Genomic DNA, 25,247 nt, shown 5'->3' with positions numbered 1-25,247 from the left:
AATCCCACTCACAGAAGTACATAGACAATGCGCACAGAGAGGATGGAATCTCACTCACAGAAGTACATAGACAATGCGCACAGAGAGGATGGAATCTCACTCACAGAAGTACATAGACAATGCGCACAGAGAGGATGGAGTCCCACTCACAGAAGTACATAGACAATGCGCACAGAGAGGATGGAATCTCACGCACAGAAGTACATAGACAATGCGCACAGAGAGGATGGAGTCCCACTCACAGAAGTACATAGACAATGCGCACAGAGAGGATGGAGTCCCACTCACAGAAGTACATAGACAATGCGCACAGAGAGGATGGAATCCCACTCACAGAAGTACATAGACAATGCGCACAGAGAGGATGGAGTCCCACTCACAGAAGTACATAGACAATGCGCACAGAGAGGATGGAGTCCCACTCACAGAAGTACATAGACAATGCGCACAGAGAGGATGGAGTCTCACTCACAGAAGTACATAGACAATGCGCACAGAGAGGATGGAGTCCCACTCACAGAAGTACATAGACAATGCGCACAGAGAGGATGGAATCCCACTCACAGAAGTACATAGACAATGCGCACAGAGAGGATGGAGTCCCACTCACAGAAGTACATAGACAATGCGCACAGAGAGGATGGAGTCCCACTCACAGAAGTACATAGACAATGCGCACAGAGAGGATGGAGTCCCACTCACAGAAGTACATAGACAATGCGCACAGAGAGGATGGAGTCCCACTCACAGAAGTACATAGACAATGCGCACAGAGAGGATGGAGTCTCACTCACAGAAGTACATAGACAATGCGCAAAGAGAGGATGGAATCCCACTCACAGAAGTACATAGACAATGCGCACAGAGAGGATGGAATCTCACTCACAGAAGTACATGGACAATGCGCACAGAGAGGATGGAATCTCACTCACAGAAGTACATAGACAATGCGCACAGAGAGGATGGAGTCCCACTCACAGAAGTACATAGACAATGCGCACAGAGAGGATGGAATCCCACTCACAGAAGTACATAGACAATGCGCACAGAGAGGATGGAATCTCACTCACAGAAGTACATAGACAATGCGCACAGAGAGGATGGAGTCTCACTCACAGAAGTACATAGACAATGCGCACAGAGAGGATGGAGTCCCACTCACAGAAGTACATAGACAATGCGCACAGAGAGGATGGAATCTCACTCACAGAAGTACATAGACAATGCGCACAGAGAGGATTGAGTCCCACTCACAGAAGTACATAGACAATGCACACAGAGAGGATGGAGTCCCACTCACAGAAGTACATAGACAATGCGCACAGAGAGGATGGAGTCTCACTCACAGAAGTACATAGACAATGCGCACAGAGAGGATGGAGTCCCACTCACAGAAGTACATTGACAATGCGCACAGAGAGGATGGAATCTCACTCACAGAAGTACATAGACAATGCGCACAGAGAGGATGGAATCTCACGCACAGAAGTACATAGACAATGCGCACAGAGAGGATGGAGTCCCACTCACAGAAGTACATAGACAATGCGCACAGAGAGGATGGAGTCCCACTCACAAAAGTACATAGACAATGCGCACAGAGAGGATGGAATCTCACTCACAGAAGTACATAGACAATGCGCACAGAGAGGATGGAGTTCCACTCACAGAAGTACATAGACAATGCGCACAGAGAGGATGGAGTCCCACTCACAGAAGTACATAGACAATGCGCACAGAGAGGATGGAATCTCACTCACAGAAGTACATAGACAATGCGCACAGAGAGGATGGAGTCTCACTCACAGAAGTACATAGACAATGCGCACAGAGAGTATGGAATCCCACTCACAGAAGTACATAGACAATGCGCACAGAGAGGATGGAATCTCACTCACAGAAGTACATAGACAATGCGCACAGAGAGGATGGAGTCCCACTCACAGAAGTACATAGACAATGCGCACTGAGAGGATGGAGTCCCACTCACAGAAGTACATAGACAATGCGCACAGAGAGGATGGAATCTCACTCACAGAAGTACATGGACAATGCGCACAGAGAGGATGGAGTTCCACTCACAGAAGTACATAGACAATGCGCACAGAGAGGATGGAGTCCCACTCACAGAAGTACATAGACAATGCGCACAGAGAGGATTGAGTCCCACTCACAGAAGTACATAGACAATGCGCACAGAGAGGATGGAATCTCACTCACAGAAGTACATAGACAATGCGCACAGAGAGGATGGAGTCTCACTCACAGAAGTACATAGACAATGCGCACAGAGAGGATGGAATCTCACTCACAGAAGTACATAGACAATGCGCACAGAGAGGATTGAGTCCCACTCACAGAAGTACATAGACAATGCGCACAGAGAGGATGGAGTCCCACTCACAGAAGTACATAGACAATGCGCACAGAGAGGATGGAATCCCACTCACAGAAGTACATAGACAATGCGCACTGAGAGGATGGAGTCCCACTCACAGAAGTACATAGACAATGCGCACAGAGAGGATGGAATCCCACTCACAGAAGTACATAGACAATGCGCACAGAGAGGATGGAATCTCACTCACAGAAGTACATAGACAATGCGCACAGAGAGGATGGAATCTCACTCACAGAAGTACATAGACAATGCGCACAGAGAGGATGGAGTCCCACTCACAGAAGTACATAGACAATGCGCACAGAGAGGATGGAGTCCCACTCACAGAAGTACATAGACAATGCGCACAGAGAGGATGGAATCCCACTCACAGAAGTACATAGACAATGCGCACAGAGAGGATGGAGTCCCACTCACAGAAGTACATAGACAATGCGCACAGAGAGGATGGAGTCCCACTCACAGAAGTACATAGACAATGCGCACAGAGAGGATGGAGTCTCACTCACAGAAGTACATAGACAATGCGCACAGAGAGGATGGAGTCCCACTCACAGAAGTACATAGACAATGCGCACAGAGAGGATGGAATCCCACTCACAGAAGTACATAGACAATGCGCACAGAGAGGATGGAGTCCCACTCACAGAAGTACATAGACAATGCGCACAGAGAGGATGGAGTCCCACTCACAGAAGTACATAGACAATGCGCACAGAGAGGATGGAGTCCCACTCACAGAAGTACATGGACAATGCGCACAGAGAGGATGGAATCTCACTCACAGAAGTACATAGACAATGCGCACAGAGAGGATGGAGTCCCACTCACAGAAGTACATAGACAATGCGCACAGAGAGGATGGAATCCCACTCACAGAAGTACATAGACAATGCGCACAGAGAGGATGGAATCTCACTCACAGAAGTACATAGACAATGCGCACAGAGAGGATGGAGTCTCACTCACAGAAGTACATAGACAATGCGCACAGAGAGGATGGAGTCCCACTCACAGAAGTACATAGACAATGCGCACAGAGAGGATGGAATCTCACTCACAGAAGTACATAGACAATGCGCACAGAGAGGATGGAGTTCCACTCACAGAAGTACATAGACAATGCGCACAGAGAGGATGGAGTCCCACTCACAGAAGTGCATAGACAATGCGCACAGAGAGGATGGAATCTCACTCACAGAAGTACATAGACAATGCGCACAGAGAGGATGGAGTCTCACTCACAGAAGTACATAGACAATGCGCACAGAGAGTATGGAATCCCACTCACAGAAGTACATAGACAATGCGCACAGAGAGGATGGAATCTCACTCACAGAAGTACATAGACAATGCGCACAGAGAGGATGGAGTCCCACTCACAGAAGTACATAGACAATGCGCACAGTGAGGATGGAGTCCCACTCACAGAAGTACATAGACAATGCGCACAGAGAGGATGGAATCTCACTCAGAAGTACATGGACAATGCGCACAGAGAGGATGGAGTCCCACTCACAGAAGTACATAGACAATGCGCACAGAGAGGATGGAGTCCCACTCACAGAAGTACATAGACAATGCGCACAGAGAGGATTGAGTCCCACTCACAGAAGTACATAGACAATGCGCACAGAAAGGATGGAATCTCACTCACAGAAGTACATAGACAATGCGCACAGAGAGGATGGAGTCTCACTCACAGAAGTACATAGACAATGCGCACAGAGAGGATGGAATCTCACTCACAGAAGTACATAGACAATGCGCACAGAGAGGATTGAGTCCCACTCACAGAAGTACATAGACAATGCGCACAGAGAGGATGGAGTCCCACTCACAGAAGTACATAGACAATGCGCACAGAGAGGATGGAGTCTCACTCACAGAAGTACATAGACAATGCGCACAGAGAGGATGGAGTCCCACTCACAGAAGTACATAGACAATGCGCACAGAGAGGATGGAATCCCACTCACAGAAGTACATAGACAATGCGCACAGAGAGGATGGAGTCTCACTCACAGAAGTACATAGACAATGCGCACAGAGAGGATGGAATCTCACTCACAGAAGTACATAGACAATGCGCACAGAGAGGATGGAGTCCCACTCACAGAAGTACATAGACAATGCGCACAGAGAGGATGGAGTCCCACTCACAGAAGTACATAGACAATGCGCACAGAGAGGATGGAATCTCACTCACAGAAGTACATAGACAATGCGCACAGAGAGGATGGAGTCCCACTCACAGAAGTACATAGACAATGCGCACAGAGAGGATGGAGTCCCACTCACAGAAGTACATAGACAATGCGCACAGAGAGGATGGAGTCCCACTCACAGAAGTACATAGACAATGCGCACAGAGAGGATGGAATCTCACTCACAGAAGTACATAGACAATGCGCACAGAGAGGATGGAATCTCACTCACAGAAGTACATAGACAATGCGCACAGAGAGGATGGAGTCCCACTCACAGAAGTACATAGACAATGCGCACAGAGAGGATGGAGTCTCACTCACAGAAGTACATAGACAATGCGCACAGAGAGGATGGAATCTCACTCACAGAAGTACATGGACAATGCGCACAGAGAGGATGGAGTCCCACTCACAGAAGTACATAGACAATGCGCACAGAGAGGATGGAGTCTCACTCACAGAAGTACATAGACAATGCGCACAGAGAGGATGGAGTCCCACTCACAGAAGTACATAGACAATGCGCACAGAGAGGATGGAGTCCCACTCACAGAAGTACATAGACAATGCGCACAGAGAGGATGGAGTCCCACTCACAGAAGTACATAGACAATGCGCACAGAGAGGATGGAGTACCACTCACAGAAGTACATAGACAATGCGCACAGAGAGGATGGAATCTCACTCACAGAAGTACATAGACAATGCGCACAGAGAGGATGGAATCTCACTCACAGAAGTACATAGACAATGCGCACAGAGAGGATGGAGTCCCACTCACAGAAGTACATAGACAATGCGCACAGAGAGGATGGAGTCTCACTCACAGAAGTACATAGACAATGCGCACAGAGAGGATGGAATCTCACTCACAGAAGTACATAGACAATGCGCACAGAGAGGATGGAGTCCCACTCACAGAAGTACATAGACAATGCGCACAGAGAGGATGGAGTCCCACTCACAGAAGTACATAGACAATGCGCACAGAGAGGATGGAATCTCACTCACAGAAGTACATAGACAATGCGCACAGAGAGGATGGAATCTCACTCACAGAAGTACATAGACAATGCGCACAGAGAGGATGGAATCTCACTCACAGAAGTACATAGACAATGCGCACAGAGAGGATGGAGTCCCACTCACAGAAGTACATAGACAATGCGCACAGAGAGGATGGAATCTCACTCACAGAAGTACATAGACAATGCGCACAGAGAGGATGGAATCCCACTCACAGAAGTACATAGACAATGCGCACAGAGAGGATGGAATCTCACTCACAGAAGTACATAGACAATGCGCACAGAGAGGATGGAGTCCCACTCACAGAAGTACATAGACAATGCGCACAGAGAGGATGGAGTCCCACTCACAGAAGTACATAGACAATGCGCACAGAGAGGATGGAATCTCACTCACAGAAGTACATAGACAATGCGCACAGAGAGGATGGAATCTCACTCACAGAAGTACATAGACAATGCGCACAGAGAGGATGGAATCTCACTCACAGAAGTACATAGACAATGCGCACAGAGAGGATGGAATCCCACTCACAGAAGTACATAGACAATGCGCACAGAGAGGATGGAGTCTCACTCACAGAAGTACATAGACAATGCGCACAGAGAGGATGGAGTCCCACTCACAGAAGTACACAGACAATGCGCACAGAGAGGATGGAGTCCCACTCACAGAAGTACATAGACAATGCGCACAGAGAGGATGGAGTCCCACTCACAGAAGTACATAGACAATGCGCACAGAGAGGATGGAGTCCCACTCACAGAAGTACATAGACAATGCGCACAGAGAGGATGGAATCTCACTCACAGAAGTACATAGACAATGCGCACAGAGAGGATGGAATCTCACTCACAGAAGTACATAGACAATGCGCACAGAGAGGATGGAATCTCACTCACAGAAGTACATAGACAATGCGCACAGAGAGGATGGAGTCCCACTCACAGAAGTACATAGACAATGCGCACAGAGAGGATGGAATCTCACTCACAGAAGTACATAGACAATGTGCACAGAGAGGATGGAGTCCCACTCACAGAAGTACATAGACAATGCGCACAGAGAGGATGGAGTCCCACTCACAGAAGTACATAGACAATGCGCACAGAGAGGATGGAGTCCCACTCACAGAAGTACATAGACAATGCGCACAGAGAGGATGGAATCTCACTCACAGAAGTACATAGACAATGCGCACAGAGAGGATGGAGTCTCACTCACAGAAGTACATAGACAATGCGCACAGAGAGGATGGAATCTCACTCACAGAAGTACATAGACAATGCGCACAGAGAGGATGGAATCTCACTCACAGAAGTACATAGACAATGCGCACAGAGAGGATGGAGTCTCACTCACAGAAGTACATAGACAATGCGCACAGAGAGGATGGAATCTCACTCACAGAAGTACATAGACAATGCGCACAGAGAGGATGGAATCTCACTCACAGAAGTACATAGACAATGCGCACAGAGAGGATGGAATCTCACTCACAGAAGTACATAGACAATGCGCACAGAGAGGATGGAATCTCACTCACAGAAGTACATAGACAATGCGCACAGAGAGGATGGAGTCTCACTCACAGAAGTACATAGACAATGCGCACAGAGAGGATGGAATCTCACTCACAGAAGTACATAGACAATGCGCACAGAGAGGATGGAGTCCCACTCACAGAAGTACATAGACAATGCGCACAGAGAGGATGGAGTCCCACTCACAGAAGTACATAGACAATGCGCACAGAGAGGATGGAATCTCACTCACAGAAGTACATAGACAATGCGCACAGAGAGGATGGAGTCTCACTCACAGAAGTACATAGACAATGCGCACAGAGAGGATGGAGTCCCACTCACAGAAGTACATAGACAATGCGCAGAGAGAGGATGGAATCTCACTCACAGAAGTACATAGACAATGCGCACAGAGAGGATGGAGTCTCACTCACAGAAGTACATAGACAATGCGCACAGAGAGGATGGAGTCCCACTCACAGAAGTACATAGACAATGCACACAGAGAGGATGGAGTCTCACTCACAGAAGTACATAGACAATGCGCACAGAGAGGATGGAGTCCCACTCACAGAAGTACATAGACAATGCGCACAGAGAGGATGATGCTTATCTGGACGCTCCTAACTTACATCGTTGGAGTCTTTGCTGAGGCGCTGCTTGTGGATGCCGTGACTGCACCTCCCAGACCGCGCTATTCCTCCGGTCTGTTGCCGTGCTGGTTTTGGCCACCTTGCTGTATCCCTCAGACCGCGCTGCTCACCGGTCCCACCGGACGCTCTGCCTCGCGTCCCACGTGATCCGTGATGCTGTTAGTGCGTGATGACGCGCTGGTCATTGCAGTCTCTCCACAGCAGTCCCGATCTCCTCCTGGGATCCTGATCTGCCTTTACGTGTTGGTGGGGGGTGTTGGTGGGTGTGTCTCCCTGTGTGTCTGTCTGTCTCCCTGTGTGTCTGTCTGTCTCCCTGTGTGTGTGTCTGTCTGTCTCCCTGTGTGTCTGTTTGTCTGTCTCCCTGTGTGTGTGTCTGTCTGTCTCCCTGTGTGTCTGTCTGTCTGTCTCCCTGTGTGTGTGTCTGTCTGTCTCCCTGTGTGTGTGTCTGTCTGTCTCCCTGTGTGTCTGTCTGTCTGTCTCCCTGTGTGTCTGTCTGTCTGTCTCCCTGTGTGTGTGTCTGTCTCCCTGTGTGTCTGTCTGTCTCCCTGTGTGTCTGTCTGTCTCCCTGTGTGTCTGTCTGTCTCCCTGTGTGTCTGTCTGTCTCCCTGTGTGTCTGTCTGTCTCCCTGTGTGTCTGTCTGTCTCCCTGTGTGTCAGCCCTGCGATGGGGAAGTTTCCATGGATCCTGTACCGCCCTTTCAGGGCCCGAGAGAAAGCTGACCCCATTCTCTCTTGTGTGTTCCAGTTTGCCCAGTTCCATGGACAGATCAGCTGGTACGAGAGGCTCTGCCCAGGGACCTGACAATCTCCCAGGCCTCTTCTCCAGCGCCGGTGACCTCCGACATCGCCCAGAGTATTACCAGGCTGACCTGGGCCTCCAGAAAGGACCAAGCGACCTGAAGCGGCCCTCAGACGATCCACTGCCCATGCCAAAGAAGTCCATCCTGAAGAAGCGTCCGGAGCCAGAGACCACATGTAGCAGCCCCTCTACTCAGGTATGTGATCATGGAGGTGCACTCGCTGGAGTAGAGACGGAGACGGACTTACAAACCTGAGAGGGCCATGATTATACAGCCACTTACTCTGCCCTTTCTCCCATATCCTAATGATGTTCCTTCATCACAAACACCCTGCAGTCCTTCAAGGGGCGAGAAATAACCCCTTCATTGCTGTCTATGCCTGTCTGTCTGTGAACGGGTTACACAAATCACATATAAAGCAAACATTTGTCTGTTTTGGTTGCTTTCGAAATTAAGAATAATTTTCTTTTCAACTATTTCCCTGGAGGGGGGAGGGGGTGGGGACTTTGCCTGGGCAAACTCCTGGCTCGTGGGGAAATGATTTCACTTGCCTGTATTGCTCCCGGCTAGTGGCTTGTTACAGCTCTGCTTGTATATACTGTGCTGGGACAGGAACACTGGCCTATAATAAGTGCTCACCGTATATTCCTTAACATCAGGTCTGAGTAGAAAATAAAAGCACTTTGCAGGTCACTTTTCAGGTACAGTATGTAAACTATAGGGGAAAGATTGAATGAACTCAATGTGACAGAGACCTCTGCAACCCACACAGTGTATCGCTGTGCTCTCGCTGTGCTCTCGCTGACATTGTCTGGGTACATTTATTTCTGTATTTCTATCACCGATCTTTTGTCATATAAAAAGTGCAGTGTCTTATTGTACTCTATTGGAATATATATGTATCTGTACCGTGTTAGCCGAGCGTAATAATCAAAAATAAATAGTCGATAGCGTTCAGAGGCTAACTAATTGCTTTTATTTGTGCGAGCTTTCGCGACACGCGGGTCTCTTCTTTGGGCGATGTTACAATGGATTAAGCAGCTTGGAATGTTATCTGTGAGTGACGCCCCCCCCCCTCTCCCTGTGCAATGTGCCATTTATAACTAAGGCCCCGCTCACTCTGCTAGCCACACGGCATGCGCGCTCTGCGCACATTCGTCACTCTGCTAGCCACACGGCGTGCGCGCTCTGCGTACGTTCGTCACTCTGCTAGCCACACGGCGTGCGCGCTCTGCGCACGTTCATCACTCTGCTAGCCACACGGCGTGCGCGCTCTGCGCACATTCGTCACTCTGCTAGCCACACGGCGTGCGCGCTCTGCGTACGGTCGTCACTCTGCTAGCCACACGGCGTGCGCGCTCTGCGCACGTTCATCACTCTGCTAGCCACACGGCGTGCGCGCTCTGCGCACGTTCATGCTCTGCTAGCCACACGGCGTGCGCGCTCTGCGCACGTTCATCACTCTGCTAGCCACACAGCGTGCGTGCTCTGTGTACGTTCGGCACTCTGCTAGCCACACGGCGTGCGCGCTCTGCGCACGTTCGTCACTCTGCTAGCCACACGGCGTGCGTGCTCTGCGCACGTTCATCACTCTGCTAGCCACACGGCGTGCGTGCTCTGCGCACGTTCGTCACTCTGCTAGCCACACGACGTGCGTACTCTGCGCACGTTCGTCACTCTGCTAGCCACACGACGTGCGTGCTCTGTGTACGTTCGGCACTCTGCTAGCCACACGACGTGCGTGCTCTGCGTACGTTCGTCACTCTGCTAGCCACACGACGTGCGCGCTCTGCGCACGTTCATCACTCTGCTAGCCACACGACGTGCGTGCTCTGTGTACGTTCGGCACTCTGCTAGCCACACGACGTGCGCGCTCTGCGCACGTTCATCACTCTGCTAGCCACACGATGTGCGTGCTCTGTGTACGTTCGGCACTCTGCTAGCCACACGACGTGCGTGCTCTGTGTACGTTCGGCACTCTGCTAGCCACACGACGTGCGCGCTCTGCACACGTTCGTCACTCTGCTAGCCACACGGCGTGCGCGCTCTGTGTACGTTCGTCACTCTGCTAGCCACACGACGTGCGCGCTCTGTGCACATTCGTCACTCTGCTAGCCACACGGCGTGCGTGCTCTGCGTACGTTCATCACTGCTAGCCACACGGCGTGCGTGCTCTGTGCACGTTCATCACTCTGCTAGCCACACGACGTGCGTGCTCTGCGCACATTCGTCACTCTGCTAGCCACACGGCGTGCGTGCTCTGCGCACGTTCGTCACTCTGCTAGCCACACGGCGTGCGTGCTCTGCGTACGTTCGTCACTCTGCTAGCCACACGACGTGCGCGCTCTGCGCACGTTCGTCACTCTGCTAGCCACACGGCGTGCGCGCTCTGTGTACGTTCGGCACTCTGCTAGCCACACGACGTGCGTGCTCTGCGTACGTTCGTCACTCTGCTAGCCACACGACGTGCGCGCTCTGCGCACGTTCATCACTCTGCTAGCCACACGACGTGCGTGCTCTGTGTACGTTCGGCACTCTGCTAGCCACACGACGTGCGCGCTCTGCGCACATTCATCACTCTGCTAGCCACACGACGTACGTGCTCTGTGTACGTTCGGCACTCTGCTAGCCACACGACGTGCGTGCTCTGCGTACGTTCGTCACTCTGCTAGCCACACGACGTGCGTGCTCTGTGTACGTTCGGCACTCTGCTAGCCACACGACGTGCGCGCTCTGCGCACGTTCGTCACTCTGCTAGCCACACGGCGTGCGCGCTCTGTGTACGTTCGTCACTCTGCTAGCCACACGACGTGCGCGCTCTGTGCACATTCGTCACTCTGCTAGCCACACGGCGTGCGTGCTCTGCGTACGTTCATCACTGCTAGCCACACGGCGTGCGTGCTCTGTGCACGTTCATCACTCTGCTAGCCACACGACGTGCGTGCTCTGCGCACGTTCATCACTCTGCTAGCCACACGGCGTGCGTTCTCTGTGCACGTTCATCACTCTGCTAGCCACACGGCGTGCGTGCTCTGCGTACGTTCATCACTGCTAGCCACACGATGTGCGCGCTCTGTGTACGTTCATCACTCTGCTAGCCACACGGCGTGCGTGCTCTGTGCACGTTCATCACTCTGCTAGCCACACGACGTGCGCGCTCTGCATACGTTCGGCACTCTGCTAGCCACACGACGTGCGTGCTCTGCGCACGTTCGTCACTCTGCTAGCCACACGACGTGCGTGCTCTGTGTACGTTCGGAACTCTGCTAGCCACACGACGTGCGCGCTCTGTGCACGTTCGACACTCTGCTAGCCACACGACGTGCGCGCTCTGTGTACGTTCGGCACTCTGCTAGCCACACGACGTGCGCGCTCTGTGTACGTTCGGAACTCTGCTAGCCACACGACGTGCGTGCTCTGCGTACATTCGGCACTCTGCTAGCCACACGACGTGCGTGCTCTGTGTACGTTCGGCACTCTGCTAGCCACACGACGTGCGCGCTCTGCGCACGTTCGACACTCTGCTAGCCACACGACGTGCGCGCTCTGTGTACGTTCATCACTCTGCTAGCCACACGACGTGCGCGCTCTGTGTACGTTTGGCACTCTGCTAGCCCTCACGATGTGCGCGCTCTGTGTACGTTCATCACTCTGCTAGCCACACGACGTGCGTGCTCTGTGTACGTTCGGCACTCTGCTAGCCACACGATGTGCGTGCTCTGTGTACGTTCGGCACTCTGCTAGCCACACGACGTGCGTGCTCTGTGTACGTTCGGCACTCTGCTAGCCACACGACGTGCGTGCTCTGCGTACGTTCGTCACTCTGCTAGCCACACGACGTGCGTGCTCTGCGTACGTTCGTCACTCTTCTAGCCACACGATGTGCGTGCTCTGCGCACGTTCATCACTCTGCTAGCCACACGACGTGCGCGCTCTGTGTACGTTCATCACTCTGCTAGCCACACGACGTGCGCGCTCTGTGTACGTTTGGCACTCTGCTAGCCCTCACGATGTGCGCGCTCTGTGTACGTTCATCACTCTGCTAGCCACACGACGTGCGTGCTCTGTGTACGTTCGGCACTCTGCTAGCCACACGATGTGCGTGCTCTGTGTACGTTCGGCACTCTGCTAGCCACACGACGTGCGTGCTCTGTGTACGTTCGGCACTCTGCTAGCCACACGACGTGCGTGCTCTGCGTACGTTCGTCACTCTGCTAGCCACACGACGTGCGTGCTCTGCGTACGTTCGTCACTCTTCTAGCCACACGATGTGCGTGCTCTGCGCACGTTCATCACTCTGCTAGCCACACGACGTGCGTGCTCTGTGTACGTTCGGCACTCTGCTAGCCACACGACGTGCGCGCTCTGTGTACGTTCGGCACTCTGCTAGCCACACGACGTGCGCGCTCTGCGCACGTTCATCACTCTGCTAGCCACACGACGTGCGTGCTCTGTGTACGTTCGGCACTCTGCTAGCCACACGACGTGCGTGCTCTGCGTACGTTCGGCACTCTGCTAGCCACACGATGTGCGCGCTCTGTGTACGTTCATCACTCTGCTAGCCACACGACGTGCGTGCTCTGTGTACGTTCGGCACTCTGCTAGCCACACGATGTGCGCGCTCTGTGTACGTTCATCACTCTGCTAGCCACACGACGTGCGCGCTCTGTGTACGTTCGGCACTCTGCTAGCCACACGATGTGCGTGCTCTGTGTACGTTCGGCACTCTGCTAGCCACACGACGTGCGTGCTCTGTGTACGTTCGGCACTCTGCTAGCCACACGACGTGCGTGCTCTGCGTACGTTCGTCACTCTGCTAGCCACACGACGTGCGCGCTCTGTGTACGTTCGGCACTCTGCTAGCCACACGACGTGCGTGCTCTGCGTACGTTCGGCACTCTGCTAGCCACACGACGTGCGTGCTCTGTGTACGTTCGGCACTCTGCTAGCCACACGACGTGCGTGCTCTGCGTACGTTCGGCACTCTGCTAGCCACACGACGTGCGTGCTCTACGTACGTTCGTCACTCTGCTAGCCACACGACGTGCGCGCTCTGTGTACGTTCATCAGTCTGCTAGCCACACGACGTGCGTGCTCTGCGTACGTTCATCAGTCTGCTAGCCACACGACGTGCTTACGTGTGCGCGCACGTTCGACACTCGTGTTTGGCAATGGGAGTTTTCAGACTTGAAACTCCTCCCAGCGGCGAAGTACAGCGTTGACGCGACTGCAACTCAGGGAGACAACTGAATTAGTGATTTTGTGCGGCCACAGCGTCACGCGTACTTCGCCAGCCAATGAATGAATGCTCCACCTTCTTTTTTTTTTTTCCTAAAAAGAGGATGACGTCTTCCCCTGTCCCGCCTACTGTCAGTTCATTCAGTGTGCTGGGGATGTTCACACATCGCCCAGCAGACAGAGGTGTGTAACCTCGGGTAGTAGGCAGACTGAGCTCAGCCTTAAGGTGTTAGATGGAACCTGAATGCTTGTGATGTTAGAGTATGCATGTGTGTAAATCTTAATTTATAAAGCACCCACAGTGTATACAGCGCTTTACAAAAGGTGTGTTTGGAGGGGGAGTGTATAACAATGGTGTGGGTAGGTGGTGAAATGTAAATGTAAAAAGTTGCATTTTTGTTCATGTGTGTGGCTATTATGTTATCCCTATTGGGGGTTGTGTGTACGTGCACATGTACATTTGTATGTGTTAGAAACGTGTGTGCATTCATAGAGAGCAGTATGTATAGACATGGGCCTAACCACTCGTGGGAAGAGATTTCTCTTGTTAGGGTAGTGGCTCATGAAGCTTCGGTCTCGGTTTTGGCCACTGCTAAGTGTCCCGAACAGTTGCATAAATTTGTATTCATGCAACCGTCTCTCTTTCGGTGTTCTGAGATTACCTTTGAGTACAGCCATGTTCCGATCGTTCATCTTATGGCCAGAGTCAGAGAAATGTTCGCCGACAGGACCGTCTCTTGTTCCGCGTGTGATGCAGATTCATTCTCTATAAGCTAGATCGGATTTTCCAGGGCCATCAACAGGTCAGGTTTTCACCATATGCCTGCGTCAGCATAGGTGGCTCTGGCAAAGACTGAACCCTCTGTGCTGAAGCAGGGAGAATCTGAAATTTCCCCCCTCCCACCCCCCGTGCTAGCTGGCCGTAATGAATAGAAAGAGGAAAGGAGATGTGGCGGATCAGGGCGTATATCGGGGGGTCCCATGGTTCTGTAGTGCACGGATCAGGGCGTATATCGGGGGGTCCCATGGTTCTGTAGTGCACGGATCAGGGCGTATATCGGAGGGCCATGGATCTGTAGTGCACGGATCAGGGCGTATATCGGGCCCCCATGATTCTGTAGTGCACGGATCAGGGCATATATCGGGGGGTCCCATGGTTCTGTAGTGCACGGATCAGGGCGTATATCGGGGGGTCCCATGGTTCTGTAGTGCACGGATCAGGGCGTATATCGGGGGGTCCCATGGTTCTGTAGTGCACGGATCAGGGCGTATATCGGAGGGCCATGGATCTGTAGTGCACGGATCAGGGCGTATATCGGGGGGTCCCATGGTTCTGTAGTGCATGGATCAGGGCGTATATCGGGGGCCCCATGGTTCTGTAGTGCACGGATCAGGGCGTATATCGGGGGGTCCCATGGTTCTGTAGTGCACGGATCAGGGCGTATATCGGGGGGTCCCATGGTTCTGTAGTGCACGGATCAGGGCGTATATCGGGGGGTCCCATGGTTCTGTAGTGCACGGATCAGGGCGTATATCGGAGGGCCATGGATCTGTAGTGCACGGATCAGGGCGTATATCGGGGGGTCCCATGGTTCTGTACTGCACGGATCAGGGCGTATATCGGGGGGCCCATGGTTCTGTAGTGCACGGATCAGGGCGTATATCGGGGGCCATGGTTCTGTAGTGCCCGGATCAGGGCGTATATCGGGGGTCCCATGGTTCTGTAGTGCATGGATCAGGGCGTATATCGGGGGGTCCCATGGTTCTGTAGTGCATGGATCAGGGCGTATATCGGGGGCCATGGTTATGTAGTGCACGGATCAGGGCGTATATCGGGGGGTCCCATGGTTCTGTAGTGCATGGATCAGGGCGTATATCGGGGGGTCCCATGGTTCTGTAGTGCACGGATCAGGGCGTATATCGGGGGGCCCATGGTTCTGTAGTGCCCGGATCAGGGCGTATATCGGGGGGTCCCATGGTTCTGTAGTGCACGGATCAGGGCGTATATCGGGGGCCATGGTTCTGTAGTGCACGGATCAGGGCGTATATCGGGGGCCATGGTTCTGTAGTGCACGGATCAGGGCGTATATCGGGGGCCATGGTTCTGTAGTGCACGGATCAGGGCGTATATCGGGGGCCCATGGTTCTGTAGTGCACGGATCAGGGTGTATATCAGGGGCCATGGTTCTGTAGTGCATGGATCAGGGCGTATATCGGGAGCCCATGGTTCTGTAGTGCATGGATCAGGGCGTATATCGGGGGCCATGGTTCTGTAGTGCACGGATCAGGGCGTATATCGGGGGCCATGGTTCTGTAGTGCACGGATCAGGGCGTATATCGGGAGCCCATGGTTCTGTAGTGCATGGATCAGGGCGTATATCGGGAGCCCATGGTTCTGTAGTGCATGGATCAGGGCGTATATCGGGGGGTCCCATGGTTCTGTAGTGCACGGATCAGGGCGTATATCAGGGGGCCATGGTTCTGTAGTGCACGGATCAGGGCGTATATCGGGGGGCCCATGGTTCTGTAGTGCCCGGATCAGGGCGTATATCGGGGGGTCCCATGGTTCTGTAGTGCATGGATCAGGGCGTATATCGGGGGGTCCCATGGTTCTGTAGTGCATGGATCAGGGCGTATATCGGGGGCCATGGTTCTGTAGTGCCCGGATCAGGGCGTATATCGGGAGCCCATGGTTCTGTAGTGCACGGATCAGGGCGTATATCGGGGGTCCCATGGTTCTGTAGTGCATGGATCAGGGCGTATATCGGGGGCCATGGTTCTGTAGTGCACGGATCAGGGCGTATATCGGGGGCCATGGATCTGTAGTGCACGGATCAGGGCGTATATCGGGGGTGCATGGATCAGGGCGTATATCGGGGGCCCATGGTTCTGTAGTGCACGGATCAGGGCGTATATCGGTGGGGTCCCATGGTTCTGTAGTGCACGGATCAGGGCGTATATCGGGGGGTCCCATGGTTCTGTACTGCACGGATCAGGGCGTATATCGGGGGGCCCATGGTTCTGTAGTGCACGGATCAGGGCGTATATCGGGGGTCATGGTTCTGTAGTGCCCGGATCAGGGCGTATATCGGGGGTCCCATGGTTCTGTAGTGCATGGATCAGGGCGTATATCGGGGGGTCCCATGGTTCTGTAGTGCATGGATCAGGGCGTATATCGGGGGCCATGGTTATGTAGTGCACGGATCAGGGCGTATATCGGGGGGTCCCATGGTTCTGTAGTGCATGGATCAGGGCGTATATCGGGGGGTCCCATGGTTCTGTAGTGCACGGATCAGGGCGTATATCGGGGGGCCCATGGTTCTGTAGTGCCCGGATCAGGGCGTATATCGGGGGGTCCCATGGTTCTGTAGTGCACGGATCAGGGCGTATATCGGGGGCCATGGTTCTGTAGTGCACGGATCAGGGCGTATATCGGGGGCCATGGTTCTGTAGTGCACGGATCAGGGCGTATATCGGGGGCCATGGTTCTGTAGTGCACGGATCAGGGCGTATATCGGGGGCCCATGGTTCTGTAGTGCACGGATCAGGGTGTATATCAGGGGCCATGGTTCTGTAGTGCATGGATCAGGGCGTATATCGGGAGCCCATGGTTCTGTAGTGCATGGATCAGGGCGTATATCGGGGGCCATGGTTCTGTAGTGCACGGATCAGGGCGTATATCGGGGGCCATGGTTCTGTAGTGCACGGATCAGGGCGTATATCGGGAGCCCATGGTTCTGTAGTGCATGGATCAGGGCGTATATCGGGAGCCCATGGTTCTGTAGTGCATGGATCAGGGCGTATATCGGGGGGTCCCATGGTTCTGTAGTGCACGGATCAGGGCGTATATCAGGGGGCCATGGTTCTGTAGTGCACGGATCAGGGCGTATATCGGGGGGCCCATGGTTCTGTCGTGCCCGGATCAGGGCGTATATCGGGGGGTCCCATGGTTCTGTAGTGCATGGATCAGGGCGTATATCGGGGGGTCCCATGGTTCTGTAGTGCATGGATCAGGGCGTATATCGGGGGCCATGGTTCTGTAGTGCCCGGATCAGGGCGTATATCGGGAGCCCATGGTTCTGTAGTGCACGGATCAGGGCGTATATCGGGGGTCCCATGGTTCTGTAGTGCATGGATCAGGGCGTATATCGGGGGCCATGGTTCTGTAGTGCACGGATCAGGGCGTATATCGGGGGCCATGGATCTGTAGTGCACGGATCAGGGCGTATATCGGGGGTGCATGGATCAGGGCGTATATCGGGGGCCCATGGTTCTGTAGTGCACGGATCAGGGCGTATATCGGTGGGGTCCCATGGTTCTGTAGTGCACGGATCAGGGCGTATATCGGGGGCCCCATGGTTCTGTAGTGCACGGATCAGGGCGTATTCAGGGGGCCACATGGTTCTGTAGTGCACGGATCAGGGCGTATATCGGGGGGTCCCATGGTTCTGTAGTGCACGGATCAGGGCGTATATCGGGGGGTCCCATGGTTCTGTAGTGCACGGATCAGGGCGTATATCGGGGGGTCCCATGGATCTGTAGTGCATGGATCAGGGCGTATATTGGGGGCCATGGTTCTGTAGTGCACGGATCAGGGCGTATATCGGGGGCCCATGGTTCTGTAGTACATGGATCAGGGCGTATATCGGGGGTCCATGGTTCTGTAGTGCCCGGATCAGGGCGTATATCGGGGGGTCCCATGGTTCTGTAGTGCACGGATCAGGGCGTATATCAGGGAGCCCATGGTTCTGTAGTGCCCGGATCAGGGCGTATATCAAGGGAGCCCATGGTTCTGTAGTGCCCGGATCAGGGCGTATATCGGGGGCCCATGGTTCTGTAGTGCACGGATCAGGGCGTATATCGGGGTCCCGTGGTTCTGTAGTGCATGGATCAGGGCGTATATCGGGGGGCCCCATGGTTCTGTAGTGCCCGGATCAGGGCGTATATCGGGGGCCCATGGTTCTGTAGTGCCCGGATCAGGGCGTATATCGGGGGCCCCATGGTTCTGTAGTGCCCAGATCAGGGCGTATATCGGGGGCCATGGATCTGTAGTGCACGGATCAGGGCGTATATCGGGGGCCCATGGATCTATAGTGCACGGATCAGGGCGTATATCGGGGGCCATGGTTCTGTAGTGCACGGATCAGGGCGTATATCGGGGGCCCATGGATCTATAGTGCCCGGATCAGGGCGTATATCGGGGTCCCATGGTTCTGTAGTGCACGGATCAGGGCGTATATCGGGGGCCATGGATCTGTAGTGCCCGGATCAGGGCGTATATCGGGAGCCATGGATCTGTAGTGCACGGATTAGGGCGTATATCGGGGGCCATGGTTCTGTAGTGCAGGGATCGGGGCGTATATCGGGGACCATGGATCTGTAGTGCATGGATCAGGGCGTATATCGGGGGCCCATGGTTCAGTAGTGCACGGATCGGGGCGTATATCGGGAGCCCATGGTTCTGTAGTGCACGGATCAGGGCGTATATCGGGGGCCCCATGGTTCTGTAGTGCCCGGATCAGGGCGTATATCGGGGGCCATGGTTCTTTAGTGCACGGATCAGGGCGTATATCGGGGACCATGGATCTGTAGTGCATGGATCAGGGCGTATATCGGGGGGTCCCATGGTTCAGTAGTGCATGGATCAGGGCGTATATCGGGGGCCCATGGTTCAGTAGTGCACGGATCGGGGCGTATATCGGTGGGGTCCCATGGTTCTGTAGTGCACGGATCAGGGCGTATATCGGGGACCATGGATCTGTAGTGCACGGATCAGGGCGTATATCGGGGGCCCATGGTTCTGTAGTGCACGGATCAGGGCGTATATCGGGGGGTCCCATGGTTCTGTAGTGCACGGATCAGGGCGTATATCGGGAACCCCATGGTTCTGTAGTGCCCGGATCAGGGCGTATATCGGGGGCCATGGATCTGTAGTGCACGGATCAGGGCGTATATCGGGGGCCCATGGATCTATAGTGCACGGATCAGGGCGTATATCGGGGGCCCATGGTTCAGTAGTGCACGGATCGGGGCGTATATCGGGAGCCCATGGTTCTGTAGTGCACGGATCAGGGCATATATCGGGGGCCCCATGGTTCTGTAGTGCCCGGATCAGGGCGTATATCGGGGGCCATGGTTCTGTAGTGCACGGATCAGGGCGTATATCGGGGACCATGGATCTGTAGTGCATGGATCAGGGCGTATATCGGGGGGTCCCATGGTTCAGTAGTGCATGGATCAGGGCGTATATCGGGGGCCCATGGTTCAGTAGTGCACGGATCGGGGCGTATATCGGTGGGGTCCCATGGTTCTGTAGTGCACGGATCAGGGCGTATATCGGGGACCATGGATCTGTAGTGCACGGATCAGGGCGTATATCGGGGGCCCATGGTTCTGTAGTGCACGGATCAGGGCGTATATCGGGGGGTCCCATGGTTCTGTAGTGCACGGATCAGGGCGTATATCGGGGGTGCATGGATCAGGGCGTATATCGGGGGCCCATGGTTCAGTAGTGCACGGATCGGGGCGTATATCGGGGACCATGGATCTGTAGTGCATGGATCAGGGCGTATATCGGGGGGTCCCATGGTTCTGTAGTGCACGGATCAGGGAGTATATCGGGGGCCCATGGTTCAGTAGTGCACGGATCGGGGGCCATGGTTCTGTAGTGCACGGATCAGGGCGTATATCGGGGGGTCCCATGGTTCTGTAGTGCACGGATCAGGGCGTATATCGGGGGCCATGGATCTGTAGTGCACGGATCGGGGCGTATATCGGGGGCCCATGGTTCTGTAGTGCACGGATCAGGGCGTATATCGGGGGCCATGGTTCTGTAGTGCACGGATTAGGGCGTATATCGGGGGCCATGGTTCTGTAGTGCCCGGATCAGGGCGTATATCGGGAGCCCATGGTTCTGTAGTGCAGGGATCAGGGCGTATATCGGGGGCCCATGGTTCTGTAGTGCACGGATCAGGGTGTATATCGGGGGCCATGGTTCTGTAGTGCCCGGATCAGGGCGTATATCGGGAGCCCATGGTTCTGTAGTGCAGGGATCAGGGCGTATATCGGGGGCCCATGGTTCTGTAGTGCACGGATCAGGGCGTATATCGGGGGCCATGGTTCTGTAGTGCACGGATCAGGGCGTATATCGGGGGCCCATGGATCTGTAGTGCACGGATCAGGGCGTATATCGGGGGCCATGGTTCTGTAGTGCACGGATCAGGGCGTATATCGGGGGCCATGGATCTGTAGTGCACGGATCAGGGCGTATATCGGGAGCCCATGGATCTGTAGTGCACGGATCAGGGCGTATATCGGGGGCCATGGTTCTGTAGTGCACGGATCAGGGCGTATATCGGGGGCCATGGATCTGTAGTGCACGGATCAGGGCGTATATCGGGGGCCCATGGTTCTGTAGTGCACGGATCAGGGTGTATATCGGGGGCCCATGGTTCTGTAGTGCACGGATCAGGGCGTATATCGGGGGCCATGGTTCTGTAGTGCACGGATCGGGGCGTATATCGGGGGCCCCATGGTTCTGTAGTGCAGGGATCAGGGCGTATATCGGGGGCCATGGTTCTGTAGTGCAGGGATCAGGGCGTATATCGGGGGCCATGGATCTGTAGTGCATGGATCAGGGCGTATATCGGGGACAAACAAGCAATGGGGGAGCATGGGATTAGAAAGACATATACAATAATAATGATGATGAATATTGACAGTAGTTCCAAAGGTGGGGGGCGGGTTGTAAATATAATAATACTTACACGGCCATGTGTAAGCAATCACAATTAGTGATCACCTCCTTGAGGGCGAGCTGTGCCCCTCCCAGCTAGATATAGCTGTATGTTGATAGGGTTAGGGGAAATGATATATAATCTATAAGGCTATACTCACACGGCCCTGTGTGAGCTGGTGTAGAAATTGGTTACTTTGGGGTTAAATTTAACCCATCCACATCTATTCGTCACGTAATGGGGGTTTTCTCCAGTGTCCAGGGCAGCACGAAAATCTGTGCTAACTCCCAGGCGTCAGCCAGGCTCTCCCCCCAAGTGTTATGATGCGTGGGGGGGGGGGGGGGGAAGGGGTTGGGTAATGAGAAAACGAGTGAGGCACGTATATCGGGGGCCCATGGATCTGTAGTGCACGGATCAGGGCGTATATCGGGGGCCCATGGTTCTGTAGTGCATGGATCAGGGCGTATATCGGGGGGTCCCATGGATCTGTAGTGCACGGATCAGGGCGTATATCGGGGGCCATGGATCTGTAGTGCACGGATCAGGGCGTATATCGGGGGCCATGGATCTGTAGTGCACGGATCAGGGCGTATATCGGTGGGTCCCATGGTTCTGTAGTGCATGGATCAGGGCGTATATCGGGAGCCCATGGTTCTGTAGTGCATGGATCAGGGCGTATATCGGGGGCCCATGGTTCTGTAGTGCACGGATCAGGGCGTATATCGGGGGGTCCCATGGTTCTGTAGTGCCGGATCAGGGCGTATATCGGGGGGTCCCATGGTTCTGTAGTGCCGGATCAGGGCGTATATCGGGGGCCATGGATCTGTAGTGCCGGATCAGGGCGTATATCGGGGGCCATGGATCTGTAGTGCCGGATCAGGGCGTATATCGGGGGCCATGGATCTGTAGTGCACGGATCAGGGCGTATATCGGGGCCCATGGTTCTGTAGTGCACGGATCAGGGCGTATATCGGGGGCCATGGATCTGTAGTGCACGGATCAGGGCGTATATCGGGGGGTCCCATGGTTCTGTAGTGCCGGATCAGGGCGTATATCGGGGGGTCCCATGGTTCTGTAGTGCCGGATCAGGGCGTATATCGGGGGCCATGGATCTGTAGTGCACGGATCAGGGCGTATATCGGGGGCCATGGATCTGTAGTGCACGGATCAGGGCGTATATCGGGGGCCCATGGTTCTGTAGTGCACGGATCAGGGCGTATATCGGGGGGTCCCATGGTTCTGTAGTGCACGGATCAGGGCGTATATCGGGGGGTCCCATGGTTCTGTAGTGCACGGATCAGGGCGTATATCGGGGGCCATGGATCTGTAGTGCATGGATCAGGGCGTATATCGGGGCCATGGATCTGTAGTGCACGGATCAGGGCGTATATCGGGGGCCCCATGGTTCTGTAGTGCACGGATTAGGGCGTATATCGGGGGGTCCCATGGATCTGTAGTGCACGGATCAGGGCGTATATCGGGGGGTCCCATGGTTCTGTAGTGCACGGATCAGGGCGTATATCGGGGGCCATGGATCTGTAGTGCATGGATCAGGGCGTATATCGGGGGGTCCCATGGTTCTGTAGTGCACGGATCAGGGCGTATATCGGGAGACCATGGATCTGTAGTGCATGGATCAGGGCGTATATCGGGGGCCATGGTTCTGTAGTGCATGGATCAGGGCGTATATCGGGGGGTCCCATGGTTCTGTAGTGCACGGATCAGGGCGTATATCGGGGGCCATGGATCTGTAGTGCATGGATCAGGGCGTATATCGGGGGCCATGGTTCTGTAGTGCATGGATCAGGGCGTATATCGGGGGCCATGGATCTGTAGTGCACGGATCAGGGCGTATATCGGGGGGTCCCATGGTTCTGTAGTGCATGGATCAGGGCGTATATCGGGGGGTCCCATGGATCTGTAGTGCACGGATCAGGGCGTATATCGGGGGGTCCCATGGTTCTGTAGTGCATGGATCAGGGCGTATATCGGGGGGTCCCATGGTTCTGTAGTGCATGGATCAGGGCGTATATCGGGGGCCATGGTTCTGTAGTGCACGGATCAGGGCGTATATCGGGGGCCCTTGGTTCTGTAGTGCAGGGATCAGGGCGTATATCGGGGGCCATGGATCTGTAGTGCATGGATCAGGGCGTATATCGGGGGCCATGGTTATGTAGTGCACGGATCAGGGCGTATATCGGGGGCCATGGTTCTGTAGTGCATGGATCAGGGCGTATATCGGAGGGCCCATGGTTCTGTAGTGCACGGATCAGGGCGTATATCGGGGGCCATGGTTCTGTAGTGCACGGATCAGGGTGTATATCGGGGGCCATGGATCTGTAGTGCATGGATCAGGGCGTATATCGGGGGCCATGGATCTGTAGTGCACGGATCAGGGCGTATATCGGGGCCCCATGGTTCTGTAGTGCACGGATCAGGGCGTATATCAGGGGGCCCCATGGTTCTGTAGTGCACGGATCAGGGCGTATATCGGGGGGTCCCATGGTTCTGTAGTGCACGGATCACGGCGTATATCGGGGGCCATGGATCTGTAGTGCACAGATCAGGGCGTATATCGGGGGCCATGGTACTGTAGTTCCCGGATCAGGGCGTATATCGGGGGCCATGGATCTGTAGTGCATGGATCAGGGCGTATATCGGGGGCCATGGATCTGTAGTGCACGGATCAGGGCGTATATCGGGGGCCATGGATCTGTAGTGCACGGATCAGGGCGTATATCGGGGGGTCCCATGGTTCTGTAGTGCACGGATCACGGCGTATATCGGGGGCCATGGTTCTGTAGTGCATGGATCAGGGCGTATATCGGGGGGTCCCATGGTTCTGTAGTGCACGGATCAGGGCGTATATCGGGGGGTCCCATGGTTCTGTAGTGCCCGGATCAGGGCGTATATCGGGGGGTCCCATGGTTCTGTAGTGCATGGATCAGGGCATATATCGGGGGCCATGGATCTGTAGTGCATGGATCAGGGCGTATATCGGGGGGGTCCCATGGTTCTGTAGTGCACGGATCAGGGCGTATATCGGGGGCCATGGATCTGTAGTGCACGGATCAGGGCGTATATCGGGGGCCATGGATCTGTAGTGCATGGATCAGGGCGTATATCGGGGGCCATGGATCTGTAGTGCACGGATCAGGGCGTATATCGGGGGGTCCCATGGTTCTGTAGTGCATGGATCAGGGCGTATATCGGGGGCCCCATGGTTCTGTAGTGCACGGATCAGGGCGTATATCGGGGGGTCCCATGGTTCTGTAGTGCACGGATCAGGGCGTATATCGGGGGCCATGGTTCTGTAGTGCACGGATCAGGGCGTATATCGGGGGGTCCCATGGATCTGTAGTGCATGGATCAGGGCGTATATCGGGGGCCATGGTTCTGTAGTGCCCGGATCAGGGCGTATATCGGGGGGTCCCATGGTTCTGTAGTGCATGGATCAGGGCGTATATCGGGGGCCATGGATCTGTAGTGCACGGATCAGGGCGTATATCGGGGGCCATGGATCTGTAGTGCATGGATCAGGGTGTATATCAGGGGCCATGGATCTGTAGTGTACACATCAGGGCATATATCGGGGGCCCCATGGTTCTGTAGTGCATGGATCAGGGCGTATATCGGGGGCCATGGTTCTGTAGTG

The 25,247-nt window shown here is 54.3% G+C and overlaps 1 protein-coding gene across 1 annotated transcript in view; it reads left to right on the top strand.

Annotated features, from left to right (window-relative positions):
- The window catches only part of ZNF318 (zinc finger protein 318), a 104,693-nt gene that overhangs the window by 41,280 nt on the left and 38,166 nt on the right, over positions 1-25,247 (top strand). Inside the window, exon 3 of the mRNA XM_075584102.1 lies at positions 8,564-8,813. Coding sequence (XP_075440217.1) covers positions 8,564-8,813 — 250 coding nt within the window. The remainder of the gene's footprint in view (positions 1-8,563; positions 8,814-25,247) is intronic.

This window comes from Ascaphus truei, unplaced genomic scaffold (assembly GCF_040206685.1).
Source record: "Ascaphus truei isolate aAscTru1 unplaced genomic scaffold, aAscTru1.hap1 HAP1_SCAFFOLD_448, whole genome shotgun sequence".
NCBI classification, from domain to species: domain Eukaryota; kingdom Metazoa; phylum Chordata; class Amphibia; order Anura; family Ascaphidae; genus Ascaphus; species Ascaphus truei.
The sequence above is the reverse complement of the archived record's forward strand: the minus strand, read 5'-3'. Positions and strand labels throughout refer to the sequence as shown.